At 41.2% G+C, this 17,117-nt stretch overlaps 1 protein-coding gene across 2 annotated transcripts in view; it reads left to right on the forward strand.

Annotated features, from left to right (window-relative positions):
- ANGPT1 (angiopoietin 1) overlaps positions 1 to 17,117 on the forward strand; it is a 208,414-nt gene that overhangs the window by 153,708 nt on the left and 37,589 nt on the right. For both annotated transcript variants that reach the window (XM_073330323.2, XM_073330324.1), the window contains exon 7: positions 4,602 to 4,768. In XM_073330323.2, coding sequence (XP_073186424.1) covers positions 4,602 to 4,768 — 167 coding nt within the window. The remainder of the gene's footprint in view (positions 1 to 4,601; positions 4,769 to 17,117) is intronic.

Raw genomic sequence — 17,117 nt, forward strand, 5'->3', positions numbered from 1 at the left:
TCAGAGGTGAAGCAAGGCAGACCTTGGGTGGTATTTGTTAACTGGTGTAAATATTATAAAATATTATAATATCGCCTCTGATTCCTAGTAAAATTGCTTTATGGATCAATGGTGCAGTGAATTATTATGATTATTATTACGATTATTACTATTATTGCTTTTTACAAAGCAGTTGTGCAGTATATCAGAATCTATAGTATTTGCTTTGATATAGGACAGTAGTCACAAACATTTTTTTAATCAAATGTATGCAATGGTGTGCAAATAATTACAGGGAGTATTACATCATGTCATTTCTATGCTATAGAGACAAACATAAACTCACTGGCACTTACTCATGAGCCCTTTTCTTTCACTGAACTGGGAGTAACTTTTCCTAAAATACAATCTTTTCTCACATGTAAAGCTTCCATACGTGACATTTCAGCACCAGAAATACAGATTCACTGATGCTGAAATAACAAACAACGGTGTGGGACAGGTGGGCACTGCCAAATTTCTAACCTATATCTGTGACTTAAAGATCTCTATGTTAATTTATATGGATAAGTAATGTTTATACTTCAATCAATTAGATGGCTCATCGGCACTTAAAATGGTAAAGAGCAATTCAAGTACTATTGTTACTCTATATTTCACAGCAACTTGCAGTGTTGCCAACTCACATGATTTTTGGTGTGTTTCCACATTCCCTGGAGTTATTTTATTAGGTGAGTCTCAGTTTTCATCTAAAAAAATAAGTAATAATTTCTCATGATTGCAGAGAATAACTAGAAAATGTGACCTGAGTGCACTCTGAAAACTCAGAACTTAGTAGGCAAATAAAAAGAATCTGACATTTACTATTTAGTTAAAGTCTTGTGATTTTTAGGCCAATCCCACGGTTTTGGGGGCCTGACTTGTGGTTTTTAAATGCTTGGACTTGGCAATACCACATTTTTGCTCCACGCACCAAAGCTCTAGGTTTTCAAATGCGCCATGCAAGATTTCTAAACCTACATCTTTAGCCATATGCATGTCATGCTTCCGAAGGGAATCTTTGACTTCTATTTGTGTCCCTAGCTGTGTAATGCTTTGCTGTACAAAAGAAATGCAAAACAGCAGACAGTTTAATTCCCAAGAAAACCCCATCCATCACACCCAGTATTTATTATGATGGTTTAATTAGTTAGGATTTATGGATTATTTAAATTACTGAGAGAAATGTCTTGTATGAAGTGAACATATCCTATTCAGCATGGCTTCAAGAAGACCTTCTCTAATAGATCAAAAATATTAGGCAGGTCAGGCTCAGTAACACACCTGATCATTTAAATGATCCTGAGATTTCTAATCTAACTTTCGGTAATACGTTACTATATGTCTTTCTAATAGGATTCAGCTTCTGAAAACTAATACGACCACCTCTTTCTTCTCTTTTTTCTTCTTTTGCCCTTCCATTAGCTTCTATTGCAACTTAATTTCCTCCAGTCAGGAGAGCAAACCACTGAGCAATAGATTTTCATTCCAATCTGATGTCTAACGTGGGAGGAGAGAAGGACGTGTAAATCCTTTCCTACTGTGAATGTGAAGAATTACAGTAGAACCTCAGCGTTCGAACACCTTGGGAATGGAGGTTGTTCTTAACTCTGAAATGTTCGTAACTCTGAACAAAATGTTATGGCTGTTCTTTCAAAAGTACATTGACTTAATACAGCTTTGAAGCTTTACTACACAGAACAGAAGGAAAATGCTTCATTTAACCATCTTAATTTAAATGAGACAAGCATAGAAACAGTTTCCTTAGCTTGTCAAACCTTTTTTTAAACTTCCCCTTTATTCTTTTAGTAGTTTAGGTTTTACACAGTACTGTACTATATTTGTGTGTGTGTGTGTGTCTCCGCTGCTGCAAGATTGGGTACTTCCAGTTCCAAATGAGGTGTATGGTTGACCGGTCAGTTCGTAACTCTGGTGTTCATAACTCTGAGGTTCTACTGTATTATTATTAAGAAACAACTTTATGGTGCCTTGAGTTTACACAGATCCAGAATATAAAAAAGGGATATGTTCCATGTCCTGAAAAGGCTACAACCTAAATAAGATAAGACAAGATACACAAACATAAGTTACAAAATAGAGCAACTGTTCAGAACAGATCATGCCTTATGGTTATTAATTATGAGCAAAAGGGAGAAGGGATTTCCTGAAGAGGTCTGTTCCAAAGAGAGCTCAGAAGGAGGATAAAATGTGTGCTCAGTGAACAATAGCAAGGATAACAAAGAAACAAAAATACAAATGTTTTTGATAAACCCTAATGTTGCAAGGCATAAATCAATCACTAACTAGTGGGGTTAGAAAGAAACATTGATTGTGGGAAGGCTGCTCCATAACTGTGCATTGCAGAGTTTACTGCACTTCCCTCTGAAGCAGGTGGTGCTGGCCACTGTTGAGACAAGACACTAAGAAGAAGAACCACTAGTCTGATTCTGTATGGCAACTCCTGAGTTCCTAGAACTGGGATATTGTCCCAGGTGTAGGAGCTAGAAAGGAAAAAGCCAAGACTGTGAGAAGGAGGGTAGGAAAGAGAAATAAGGAGAGAGGATTAAGAGCAACCTAAAGGAGAACATGACAGAGATAGGTGGGGATGCAATTATGCAAATAAGGGGAAGAAGCTTGTATTTTATTTGGTAAAATATACGTGCCAATAGTGTGGTTGAAGCAGTAGTTAAGGACAGGCACTTAGGACAGGCTTGATTATTGGGAGGAGAGAGGCCAGAAGGTTGGGCAGTAGTAAGTAGAAGATTACAGTAATCAAGGCAAGCAATGAGGAATGTGGGAAAGAGACAGATTTTGGAATGATTAAAGGGGAGGACTTTCTGAGAGATGATATATGGGGTGGTAGAGGAGAGAGAGAGAGAGAGAGAGAATGGTCTCCTTTAAGATCACCATGTCATTCCACTTATTCCATCTGTAAGACTGACTGTAGACTACTCGACTTTGTTTCTTAAAGATTAAGCACTTCATCCCCATGATTCACTTGATCTCCACTGAGGCAAGAGTTCAGAATCCCAAGGTTCAACCTGAGCAAATTTCTTCCTGATACTCCTGAGCCAGTCTCAATTAGCCTATAATACCAGTTGGCTCAGTCTTCTGCTCAAATAGCAAGTGGGTACTGGTAGATTTTAAAAGAAAGTGAGTGTTGCTGAAAGTGTTTTATAACATGCTGTAATTATTGATAGGTGATCCAGTTTGGGAATAATCGGAAATCCCTCCCTGCACTCCCAGAACATTGACATATCTTTTAGACCCCATCTCAATCCTTTTAAGCTTAGAATCACAGAATATCAGGGTTGGAAGGGACCTCAGGAGATCATCTAGTCCAACCCCCTGCTCAAAGCGGGATCAGTCCCCAGTTTTTTTTTGCCCCAGATCTCTCAATGGCTCCCTCAAGGACTGAACTCACAACCCTGGGTTTAGCAGGCCAATGCTCAAACGACTGAGCGATCCCTCCCCCCAATAGCTGCTGAACTATTCAGATAGATTTCTTTTTCTTTTTCTATTTTTATTTTTTATTTATGGGATGGTGTCAAATATCAAAGAACAGAGTAACATGTGGCACAGAAATACTACACATAATACTTAAACCACAATTCATTGGGGGAAATTAGCTATACTCTTCATTTTATTCTCCCTTTTACTATATTTTGTACGGTTATTCAGTTTAGTTAGAAAGAAATAAGATAATCTGAATATATGGAAGGTGAATAGCACACGCAACCACCTCTTATTTATTAGTCATTTCTTCATATTTATAAAATAAATTTATAGCCCCACATGTTGTGGTCTGAGCATCGACCTTTAGGTTGAAACACAAAGTAATACAAAAGGACTGTTGAGGAATATAGTCACCTGAACCCACATCTTAACCCCACCTCAGTAGTCTGAGAAAAGATGGCCTGTGATTTAGGTTCAGAAGTTAACAAATCTGGACTCTGGTAGGCCAAGGGTGATATGGGTGAGTACCAAAACCAAGGACCAGCTCAGAGAACATCCTGCCCAGCACCTGTCCTTCATTTATATGGGAAGGCTCCAGCTCGAGCTCCTCTGTTCTTAGTTGAAGCAATATGTTATGGCAAAAGAGACAATCTAGATCTCAAACCATTGAAGGCTTTTAGATTCAAAGCAACTGCATGAATTCCAACCTCAAGTTAATTGGTAGCCAGTGCCAAATTTAGGTGCATGTAGTCCCACGGCACCACTTAATGGGCTGCAAAATATCTGCCGTCTTCAGTGTCTGAATGATCCCAAGGTGGAGGCCGATGCAGAGCATATAATAGTTGTCTAATATTTCAGTAGTAGACAAAGGAAATAACATACTACTTTGTCCTTTAAAGTGATTTTGCACCTGAAAACATCAACTAATTTTAAACCACATAATGTCCTTGCAAGGTATGTATTAATAGATCCATTATACAGATGGGCAAACTGAGGCATAGGAAGGTTAATTAACTTGCCCTTAGAGTATATAAGAAAAATGTAATGATAATTTTATAACAGTACAAATATTACACCAACATTAAGAAAAATAATTAAATTCAGTTATTTTACCAACTTTTTTCTAGGGTTTTGGTAGCCCATCTGGTGAACATTGGCTGGGAAATGAGTTTATCTTTGCAATAACCAGTCAGCGGCAGTATTCTCTAAGAATTGAGTTAATGGACTGGGAAGGAAATCGGGCATATTCACAATATGACAGATTTCATATAGGAAATGAAAAGCAGAATTACAGGTAAGCACGTATTGATGTTCTGTTGCCATTGGGTATTAGATCTTGTTCACTGTTTGCAAGTGAAATAAGTGAAAGGATAATAATGTAGTATTAAGTTGCATCCAACTTTTAAATTAAGAGTACAAATATAAACCAAAAATGCAATTTTCCAGAGATAGAAATTGAGAGAGAAAGTATTACGTGTGACAACAAACTGTATGGCACAAGGGTCAGGACACTCTGAAATTTGTTAGCATTTGGTGAGCAATGGCCCTTATCTGGTAGCCTACTACCCCATCCTGAAAATCTTGCTAAGGAGAACAACCAGCCAGCACCCCTTGAGGACTCTGGGGAGAGGGTCTACTGTTGGTAGGTGTTAGGCCCTTGCCTCTACCCCAGGAGTCTGCAAAGATAAAGTTAGGGGTTTCTGGACTCTGGAGGTTCCTGGGAGGGGAAGGCATTGAGGTTTTGTTATTTGAACTTCTAAATAAATTGGCAACCATTCATTGCCCACCACTGTGAACAGACCTTTCAGGTTCCAGTTTGTGTGGCCCTTAGTCTGTAAGGCTCATTCTCCAACTCGTATTAACAGTGTGGACTTTTCCACCGTCTGTCTAAGCAGGACTATAGCTCCCAGGACCCTGTCCATTCTTGTAATTTATTTCTAAGACTTCAAGCTTCAATTTTGCTTCAGTATTCCTGAAAGGGAGAAACCAAACTGAGATGAGATCCTGATTTCACCATCCAACAGACCCATTTAAAACTTACCACATTTTTTAGCATATCCAAAATCAGCTGTGCCTGCACAACTTAATCTAGACTGTGCTGGTCCCAATGATTTCATATCCATCCCTCACATCTTTTCTAAGCCTAAAATGTCTGCAGACCAAGCCAAGATCTTTATTTCTCTGGGAATGTTGGTACTTAAGTGTTATGGTATCTTAACCCTCAGCAACCAATGGAAGAGTTAGTATACTGTTTCTTAGCAAATTCAGTGAGATACTGGGCACCTTAGGAGTTCCTGTGTTCAGCAACAGGTGATTTGTCATGCTCTGTCACACAGTTTCCTTCCTCTGTAATATAAGCTCCTCTCCTAAACCCTGGTATTTGAAGAACCCCATTCCTACCATGGTCTCCATATGGGTTGGCTACACTGCCCCAAAGTTCGGACTATGGGCATGTGAATATCAGTGCACGCCAATGTGGTCTGCTGTCCCCCATGTGCACACAAAATGAAAGGTTCCTAGTTTGCTTTAACAAAGTCCTCTTCACACTCAACTACATTAATGCAAACTAGGAACCTTTTAATTTGTTCCCACAGTGTCCACATGGGGGAGTTACAGAGCAGTGCTTTGGTGTGCCCCCAACTAAGAAGTTACCTACTACAGGACAGGCCTAACAAAGAAAATAACAGAACGCCACTAGCCGTCACCTTCAGCCCCCAACTAAAACCCCTCCAATGCATTATTAAGGATCTACAACCTATCCTAAAGGATGACCCAACACTCTCACAAATCTTGGGAGACAGGCCAGTCCTTGCCTACAGACAGCCCCCCAACCTGAAGCAAATACTCACCAACAACCACATACCACACAACAGAACCACTAACCCAGGAACTTATCCTTGCAACAAAGCCCGTTGCCAACTGTGCCCACATATCTATTCAGGGGACACCATCACAGGGCCTAATAACATCAGCCACACTATCAGAGGCTCGTTCACCTGCACATCCACCAATGTGATATATGCCATCATGTGCCAGCAATGCCCCTCTGCCATATACATTGGTCAAACTGGACAGTCTCTACGTAAAAGAATAAATGGAACGGCTGTTACTCTGAAACTTGGTGTGCACTGCTAGTCATGCCCCGTAGTCTGAACTGCAGGGTAGTATAGACAGAGCCATAGACAGTTTACACTATCCTCACATGTATTTTTTTTAATTATATGCATCCAGGAACCACGGTCTATCTTAACAGTTTGAGGATTTTACTGCTTGATTAGGCAAAAAAGGATACAGGTCCTTCAAAGAACTGATAAAGTTCTACCGCAGAAAATAACATTGAAGACTATAGATTTTACTAAAATCTCTCAAACTTTCAACCCAAGGTGCAGCTGCAAGTGAGGAGGGTAGACAGAAGCTAGATTATATTGCAAAGGATTTCAATGCAGATGAAATAATAGTTCTATAAACCAATGGCTAGGCCTTGATAAGAATATTGAACATATTAATGTAGTAATACTACAAGTTATTATACCTTGAAAAAGCTATGAGTTTATTATACATAGTTGCAACTCCTCCAGTTTTCTATCAGGACTTCCAATAGCACTGAGAAGGGGAGATCAGTAAAAAAGAAAGAACACACTAAAATTCAGAATCGCTTATAGAGAATAGTAACATATATGACTTATGTGGTTTAAAACAATTTAGTAATAAAAAGACTACTTTCTTTGGTCAGAGAGTAAAGCCAAGAAGAAGGGAAATGAGTTTGAAATATATCCTGAATAATAAAAGGCAAAACATCCAGCAAGTGAAAGAGCTGAGAGAAATGATGCATAATGTTCTTAAATTGTTGTCCAAAGGGTGCACATTTGGGTACCTAAAGTTAGACTCCTCAATCCATATTCAGTTGCCTAAATGAAAGTAGCCTAAGCTTCAGAAGTGCTGGGACACCACAATTCTCTTTGAACTTCCAGTGATGGAGAAGTTGCATCTACTTTGCACTTTCTCCGGATAGAATTCTGCATCTAAGTGGTACATGAAGCCTTATCTGCCCCTTTGAATATGTTAGTTGACATATTATATCAAGGACCGGACGTTTCATTTACAATTCTCCTATGTAAAATTAGTCCCTGTGTGGAGAAAAGGATGCTACTGAAATCTCAAAGGACAGCTACAGGGAAATAAGACTGTTATTCACGATCTAGATAATTTGCTCTATTATTTTATCAGAAAGAGTGGTTAGTGGACCTCATTAAGGTATAATAAATAAAAATAATGTATAGTGTCTAATGGAATATGAATGACAGAGGCTTCAAGACTGGGTGAACTACTGCCAAACAGAAGAACTAGAAGGTATGAATTTAGGAGGAGGGATGGGCACCAAAAGAATTCAAGTGAAATTTCTTTAATTGAGATAACAGATCAAATACATTTAAAAAGAGCAGCAATGGGAGCAACCAATAAAAAACAGTTTTAAAAGGAGTTGGACAAGTAATTGAAAAGGGAAAGTACTTGTGGTACAACTATTGCCTCAAAAGGAAGGGTCATTCCAGACATTCCTTTTTATCCTGAAAATGTCTGTACTATTCAGCTCCAAGTACTTTGCACCTTTCAGTGAATTCTGCCACTTGTGAAATGAAACACCCTCCCTCATTCCTTTAATTATTATTGTTTATGGTAACACTCATGATGTGCTAAGCACTTCCCAGACATTCGAGAAGAGGCAGTCTCCCACTCTGAGGAACTCTTCCTGTCAGGATGTAGACAGACAAGTAAAGAGAGGATCAATAAATAGGGATTGGTAATTTTTGTACAAGTTGTCTGGATTCATTGTAGGGGAGCATAGCAGAAGTGAGTCTTTAAGAGAGGTTTATATAGGGGCTGGGCAAAGAGCTCAATCTATTTAGCTTAACAAAGGGAAGGTTAAGTATCTACCTGGGAGCAAATATTTAAAAATGGGCTCTTCAGTCTAGCAGAGAAGGGTATAACATGATCCAATGGCTGGAAGTTGAAGCTAGACAAATTCAGACTGGAAAGAAGGCATACATATTTAACAGGGGGAGTAATAAACCATTGGAACAATTTACCAAGGGCCAAGGTGGATTCTCCATCACTGATAATTTTTCAGTCTTGACTGGATATTTCTCTAAAAGATCTGCTCTAGGAATTATTGTGGGTTAGTTCTATAGCCTGTGTTATACAGGAGATCAGACTAGATGATCACAATGGTCCCTTCTGGCCCTGGATTCTATGAATTGTGTGACATGCTCACAAATGGGGGAAAAGGTGGGGATGAATCCTTGCCAGGTGAGGATAAGCAGGAAAGGGCAGAGTTACACAGGCTGAGATCCTCAAAGATTTGAAATTTGAAAGCAAAGCGAGTCAGGTGCCTAATGCCTAATACCTTTGAGGATCTGGGCTATAGAGCTTTGAAAGTACTGTCAAGAAAGGTAGATTTGATGAGATGGCATCTGGGGAGCCAGCAGAGGGATTCGAAGGGAGGAGTAACATGATCAAATCAACAGGCAAGAAAGATGGCTGTGTGGCTGCATTTTATATAAACTGAAGGGGTGCAATGTGTGTTTCTGGGAGCTTAGAGGCAGACTGCAAATGTTCATTTAAATTTCATTTACATCTGTGTTGGGTGAGATTTTGCAGAGAGCTACTGACAGACCAACAGCTCTTGATAACTCTGTATTCACTTATCTTGTGTGATGACAGAACCACACAGAGAATGTTATAAAGAGCCAGACTCTGTCTGTGACAAGGTAAAACAGCAGCCTGGAAAGGGTTGAAAGATCCCTGCCTATCACATGGCTGAGTGAGGTATATAAAGAGGAGGAAGGTAGGTACAGGATGTGGCAGAGAAAGTGTGTCCTCATTACCCCTGGGTGGCTGAGGCAGCAAAAAGCCTTTGGGGATTGGGACCTGCACATTTCAGTTGAGTTGTTTTATTTATTTAGAATTGTTTAAATCCTTTGTTGCAAACAGTAAAGTGTGCCCTGAGGAAAGGGGCTTTAAAGGAGTGGGCATGGCATTTGCTTCCCTTCCCAGCTGATGAAATGGCCCACCAGCATAAAAGGCTAGATCCACAAAGGGACTTAGGCATCTAACTTCCACTTTAGGCACCTAAGTACAACATTTGGTGACACTGATATTCTGAAAACCCCTACTCAGCAGCCACCTAAACCTGGAGGTGCCTAAATGACCAGCAGAAATTCAGGCATCTAGGAAAAGTCACCTAGGCACCTGAGTTGCTGACAGTAGGTATGCACAAAACTGCCTAAGTCCTGCAAACTACTTTCAACCTTAGCTCTGGTTTAACAAACTTTTTAATTTGACTCTGGAAATACACACACACACACACACAGAGTATGTGTATATATACACTCATTCTGTAGATGTGGAGAGAAAGAGAGATTGGAGATTTTTTTTTAATATATGAAGTTTGATATGCAGTTGATGGACTGCAGAGTAGAATAGGAAAACCTTCCAAAATGACTCTAGGTCTCCAGGGTTAAAGTAACATGGAAAATTTTAGGAAAGTACCCCTGCTTTCATTTAAAAAAAAAAGGAGCTCTTTTGGAAACCTGAACCGGGTTACACCAACATGACAACAATTGTTAAATTTGATCCATGAAAAATCCTCTTGCTGCACATGAAAAACAAAAGGGCCATGTTTCAAAAGTGCAGCAGTGATATTAAAAATAGAGTGTGGGCTGCATCTTTTCACTCAAAAGGTAAAGAACTAGGCAGCCAGGGCTGAATTCTGCAGTTCTTACTCAAGCTAAACTCTCATTGAAATCAGTGACTTGAGTAAGGGCTACAGGACTGCGTCCTAGTTTACCCAACATCCCAATTTAGGAGTAGTTTGTGCATGGCCATCATGCAGGAGCATGAGGAGACAGGAAGGTGCACAAGTCCTACTAGTCCCTATTTGTGGCCTGTTTAAGAGCCAATACATTGAAGTCCCTATTCTCAGGGGAACACAGGGATAGTTCTATCCCCACTCTCAGGGAGCATGCAGTGCTCCAAAAGAGGAAAGAAAGCATGGAGAGGAAATAGGGCCATATCCTTCCACATTGGTTCATGAAGTTTCAAACCAGCTCATCCATTTTTCCTCGCATGTATCTGAATACTTAACAAAAGTCAACTAGTGGGAAGCTGACAGTGATTGAAATGATTGAAATGAAGCCAGTGATATGCAAATCTCAGTGGCTATTCATATTTGACAAATTTGCTTGAGTGCCTACTCCATACAAATATATGTCTACAACCATTTTATAAAACAAAACAATGTGTTGGTCTCTTTGAGAGGTTATTATAGGAACTCAACTTGCAAAGCTTCCAAAAACATAGAAACACTCTTATTTTCTTTGCCAGCATCACAGTCTCTGATGGTTATAAAAGCAGCCCCGAATCCAAGCCAAGTGAAAGCTTCGTTATTGAATCCTAAATAGCTGACCACCCATTGCAGAATGGTTTTGTCCCTTAATCCGAGAAACCTGCCTTTACTGAGTTAAATGATGCCTATATAAAGTTGAAAAGCACAGTTCTCAGCCTCTCTCACACAATTCCTTTCCTTCACAGTTGTTAGACATTTTTCACGTTTTCTCTCAAAACATCAAACAAGGAGCAGTCTACCTTTCCATAACTTCAGTAACTATTAATCTGCAGTCATTCTGCCAAGCAAATTAGCTGTTTTGTTTGTGAGCCATTAGGAATTCCTGATGATGACCACGTTACTCTCTCTGCTTATTCAGCACTGTAAATGTAAGCAAACATAGGCCAGCTACATTCTAACTTGCTTACTTTCAAATAACACCCATGCAGTCTGAAATAATAACCAGAAATAAATTAGCTTCCAAGTTGGTCTGGGCATTAGATCAAGGAAACCTAAAATAGAAAAAGGATAATGAAAGTATGGGAAAAACTCAAGAGGTGGAACATCTTTTGTTAATGTTGCAGTAATACCTTTTACAGGCAGGAGGAGGGCAAAAAATAATAAGGTTCCAGGTCCAGCAATTGAATGTAGTAAGTTATGTAAGAATACAAATACCACGAAGTGATGAATTGTGTCCAAGAAAATACGGAAAATAATTTTTCATGTGTTTTTTTCTAAAATCCAGCTTCAACGTTAGGCAAAGTTTGAGTCAGCCTGAATTGCTCCCATTTGGTGTTTTCAGAAGAGCTCTGTTTTTTCTCTCAGCTATTTGTATTCTTTCTACTTCTTTTTATTAGTCTAAAGAATATATGATTGAAAAAAGGATAATGCTCAGCATATGTATGTGAAAAATATATTTGTTTCCCTTTGTTTCCATTTCAAAATGATACAGCTCCAAGAGAGTTTCTGGGCAGGCAAAATAAAATATATGTAAATACCCCAGATGATGACTATAAAGAAGAAAAGAAAAAGATTAGAATATAGGTATCTAGCTGTAAACATATTATGTTAAATAATAACTTACATGTGGTAATCAATTATTCAAAAAGAAACTTGGCGGTAGAACGAAGTACAAGAGGTGACAAAAGATAAGAGAAAAAAGCTTGAACTCTGGCAAAGGAGTAAGGAGCAAACAAGACCTGGAGGAATACAATGAGTATAAAGAAATTGGCCAGGAATATAGTTGCAAAAACAAAAGCAAAGGTCTTTGAGGAACTTTATACAAGACTTGGAACAATGGAGGGGTGGGGAAGTGTGTATAGACTGGCGAAATCATGGGACAGAAGTACCAAAGATATAGAGCAGGGGTGGGCAGACTACAGCCCATGGGCTGGATCCAGCCTGCGAGCCATTTTAAGCCAGCCCGCGAGCTCCTGCTGGAAAGTGGGGTCTGCAGCTTGCCCTGCTCTGGTGCTCCAGCCAGGGCTCTGGGTCAGGGGCCACACCACGCGGCATGGCCCCACTCTGGCGCTCCGGCCAGGGCGTGGGGTTGAGGGCTGCACCACGTGGCTTGGTCCCACTCCGGCACTCCAGCCGGGGCACAGAGTTGGGGGCCACCCCACTCAGCTCCTGGAAGCTGTGACAGGGCTCTGCTCTGGCGCTTCAGATGGGGTGCAGGGTTGAGGGCCGCACCATGCGGCTCCCGGAAGCAGCCGCATGACCCCACTCTGGCACTCCAGCCAGGGTGCAGGGTGAGGAGCCACACCAAGCGGTTCTGCCCCGCTCCAGAGCTCCAGCTGGTGCACAGGGTTGGAGGCAGCAGCATGCAGTATGGCCCCACTCCGGCACTCCTGCTGGGGCGCAGGGTCAGGGGCTGCCCCATGCAGCTCCTGGAAGCCACAGCGTGGCCCTGCTCCAGTGATCCAGCTGGGGCGCAGGGTTGGGGGCCGCACCATGCAGCTCCTGGAAGCCGCGGCGTGGCCCCGCTCCGGTGATCCAGCTGGGCTGCCACTGCTTCCAGGAGCCACTTGAGGTAAGCACCGCTCGGAACCTGCACCCCTGAGCCTCTCCACACACCCCAACCTCCTGCCCCAGTCCTGATCCCCCTGCCACCCTCCAACCCCTCAATCCCAGCCCGGAGCACCCTCCTGCACCCCAAACCTCTCATCCCCAGCCCCACCCCAGAGCCCGCATCCCCAGCTGTAACCTGCACCCCTGCGCCCCTGCCCCAGCCCTGATCCCCCTCCCACCCTCCGAACCCCTTGGTCCCAGCGCAGAGCACCCTCCTACACCCCAAACTCCTCATTCCCAGCCCCACCCCAGAGCCCACACCCCTAGCCAGAGCCCTCACCCCCTCCGACACCCCAACCCCAATTTTGTGAGCATTCATGGCCCACCATACAATTTCTATTCCCAGATGTGGCCCTCAGGCCAAAAAGTTTGCCCATCCCTGATATAGAGGAAGTGAGTTTAATCAAAGATGAAACAGATATGGTGTTGACTGGTGGAAGATACATAAAGGATCAACGGAAAAGGTATTGCCAATTTAGAGAAGAACAGGGATATCCTACAGGAGGATTAATCCAACTGATTAAGAGAGCTTTAAACTAGGAATTTGGGGGAGATGGTTGGGAGATGTCCAGGTAATCTCCACACTGGATTTTAGCATTGAGAGGGAATAAAACGAAGTAAGAAAGGATACAGCCGTGGGTAGGAGAATGTATATAAGGAGGAAGGGCAGTGTGGATACCAGTCTAATAGGTTCTGACTGTAGAATGACCGTGCCTAATAGGGTACAGAATGTGAGTGAGGCCAAACAGCAAAAATTAAGAGGTTTGTACACCAGTGCGAGGAGCCTAGGTAACAAAATGGAGGAACTAGAGCTACTGGTGCAGGAAGTGAAACCAGATATTATAGGGAGAACGGAAACATGGTGGAATAGTCGTCATGACTGGACTACAGGGATTGAAGGGTCTGTGCTGTTTGGGAAAGACCGAAATAAAGGCAAAGGTGGGGGAGTAGCATTGTATATCAATGATGAGGTAGACTGTAAAGAAATAAGAAGCGATGGAATGGATAAGCCAGAGTCTGTCTGGGCAAAAATTACATTGGAGAAGAAAACTATTAGAGCCTCCTCTGGGATAGTGCTTGGGGTGTGCTATAGACCGCCGGGATCTAATTTGGATATGGATAGAGCCCCTTTTAATGTTTTTAATAAAGTAAATACTAATGGAAACTGTGTGATCATGGGAGACTTTAACTTCCCAGATATAGACTGGAGGACAAGTGCTAGTAATAATAATAGGGCTCAGATTTTCCTAGATGCGATTGCTGATGGATTCCTTCATCAAGTAGTTGCTGAACCGACTAGAGGGGATGCCATTTTAGATTTGGTTTTGGTGAGTAGTGAGGACCTCATAGAAGAAATGGTTGTAGAGGATAATCTTCACTCAAGTGATCATGAGCTAATTCAGTTCAAACTGAACAGAAGGATTAACAAAAATAAATCTGCAGCTAGGGTTTTTGATTTTAAAAGGGCTGACTTTCAAAAATTAAGGAAATTAGTTAGGGAAGTGGATTGGACTGAAGAATTTATGGATCTAAAGGTAGAGGAGGCCTGGAATTATTTTAAATCAAAGCTGCAAAAGCTATAGGACGCCTGCATCCCAAGAAAGGGGAAAAATTCATAGGCAGGAGTTGTAGACCAAGCTGGATGAGCAAGCATCTCAGAGAGGTGATTAAGAAAAAGCAGAAAGCAACAGGGAGTGGAAGAAGGGAGGGATCAGCAAGGAAAGCTACCTTATTGAGGTCAGAACATGTAGGGTTAAAGTGAGACAGGCTAAAAGTCAAGTAGAGTTGGACCTTGCAAAGGGAATTAAAACCAATAGTAAAAGGGTCTATAGCCATTTAAATAAGAAGAAAACAAAGAAAGAAGAAGTGGGACTGCTAAACACTGAGGATGGAGTGGAGGTCAAGGATAATCTAGGCATGGCCCAATATCTAAATAAATACTTTGCCTCAGTCTTTAATAAGACTAAAGAGGATCTTAGGGATAATGGTAGCATGACAAATGGGAATGAGGATATGGAGGTAGATATTTCCATATCTGAGGTAGAAGCGAAACTCAAAGAGCTTAATGCGACTAAATCGGGGGGCCCAGATAATCTTCATCCAAGAATATTAAAGGAATTGGCACATGAAATTGCAAGCCCATTAGCAAGAATTTTTAATGAATCTGTAAACTCAGGGGTTGTACTGTATGATTGGAGAATTGCTAACATAGTTCCTATTTTTAAGAAAGGGAAAAAAGGTGATCCGGGTAGCTATAGGCCTGTTAGTTTGACATCTGTAGTATGCAAGGTCTTGGAAAAAATTTTGAAGGAGAAGGTAGTTGAAGTCAATGGTAAATGGGACAAAATAGAAGATGGTTTTACAAAAGGTAGATCGTGCCAAACCAACCTGATCTCCTTCTTTGAGAAAGTAACAGATTTTTTAGACAAAGGAAACACAGTGGATCTAATTTACCTAGATTTCAGTAAGGCGTTTGATACCGTGCCACATGGGGAATTATTAGTTAAATTGATTGGGGATTAATATGAAAATTGAAAGGTAGATAAGGAATTGGTTAAAGGGGAGACTACAACGGGTCCTACTGAAAGGTGAACTGTCAGGCTGGAGGGAGGTTACCAGTGGAATTCCTCAAGGATCGGTTTTGGGACCAATCTTATTTAATCTTTTTATTACTGACCTTGGCACAAAAAGTGGGAGTGTGCTAATAAAGTTTGCGGATGATACAAAGCTGGGAGGTATTGCCAATTTAGAGAAGAACAGGGATATCCTACAGGAGGATCTGGATGACCTTGTAAACTGGAGTAATAGGATGAAATTTAATAGTGAGAAGTGTAAGGTTATGCATTTAGGGATTAATAACAAGAATTTTAGTTATAAGCTGGGGACGCATCAATTAGAAGTAACGGAGGAGGAGAAGGACCTTGGAATACTGGTTGATCATAGGATGACTATGAGCTGCCAATGTGATATGGCCATGAAAAAAGCTAATGCCGTCTTGGGATGCATCAGGAGAGGTATTTCCAGTAGGGATAAGGAAGTTTTAGTACCGTTATACAAGGCACTGGTGAGACCTCACCTGGAATATTGTGTGCAGTTCTGGTCTCCCGTGTTTAAGAAGGATGAATTCAAACTGGAACAGGTACAGAGAAGGGCTACTAGGATGATCTGAGGAATGGAAAACTTGTCTTATGAAAGGAGACTCAAGGAGATTGGCTTGTTTAGCCTAACTAAAAGAAGGTTGAGGGGAGATATGATTGCTCTCTATAAATATATCAGAGGGATAAATATCAGAGAGGGAGAGGAATTATTTAAGCTCAGTACCAATGTGGACACAAGAATAAATGGATATAAACTGGTCATTGGGAAGTTTAGACTTGAAATTAGACGAAGGTTCCTAACCATCAGAGGAGTGAAGTTTTGGAATAGCCTTCCAAGGGAAGCAGTGAGGGCAAAAGATCTATCTGGCTTTAAGATTAAACTGGATAAGTTTATGGAGGAGATGGTATGATGGGATAACACGGTTTTGGTAATTAAATATTCATGGTAAATAGGCCCAATGGCCTGTGATGGGATATTAGATGGGGTGGGATCTGAGTTACTCAGGAAAGAATTTTCTGTAGTGTCTGGCTGGTGAGTCTTGCCGATATGCTCAGGGTTTAGCTGATCGCCATATTTGGGGTCGGGAAGGAATTTTCGTAGCACGGGTCACTTGCTGGAAGATTCTCTGCTCCTTGAAGTCTTTAAACCACAATTTGAGGACTTCAAAAGCTCAGACATAGGTGAGAGGTTTTTCGCAGGAGTGATGGGTGAAATTCTGTGGTCTGCATTGTGCAGGAGGTCAGACTAGATGATCATAATGGTCCCTTCTGACCTAAATATCTATGAATCTATGAAAAAGACATGCTAATCAATGTTGAATTATTAGGTACTTCCTGCATATTGAACCATTCACTTCATCTGCAGTACTTATGGTACTACTTTACATTTTTTTGAATACAAAATTATTAAAACCAGAGCTACCCTTAAAGAGAACATAAGAATATAAGAATGGCCCTACTGGGTCAGACCAAAGGTCCTTCTAGCCCAGTATCCTGTCTTCCAACGGTGGCCAGTGCCAGGTGCCTCAGAGGGAATGAACAGAACAAGTAATCATCAAATGATCCATCTCCTGTTGCTCATTCCCAGCTTCTGG

The sequence above is a fragment of the Lepidochelys kempii genome, chromosome 2 (genome assembly GCF_965140285.1).
Source record: "Lepidochelys kempii isolate rLepKem1 chromosome 2, rLepKem1.hap1, whole genome shotgun sequence".
NCBI lineage: Eukaryota > Metazoa > Chordata > Testudines > Cheloniidae > Lepidochelys > Lepidochelys kempii.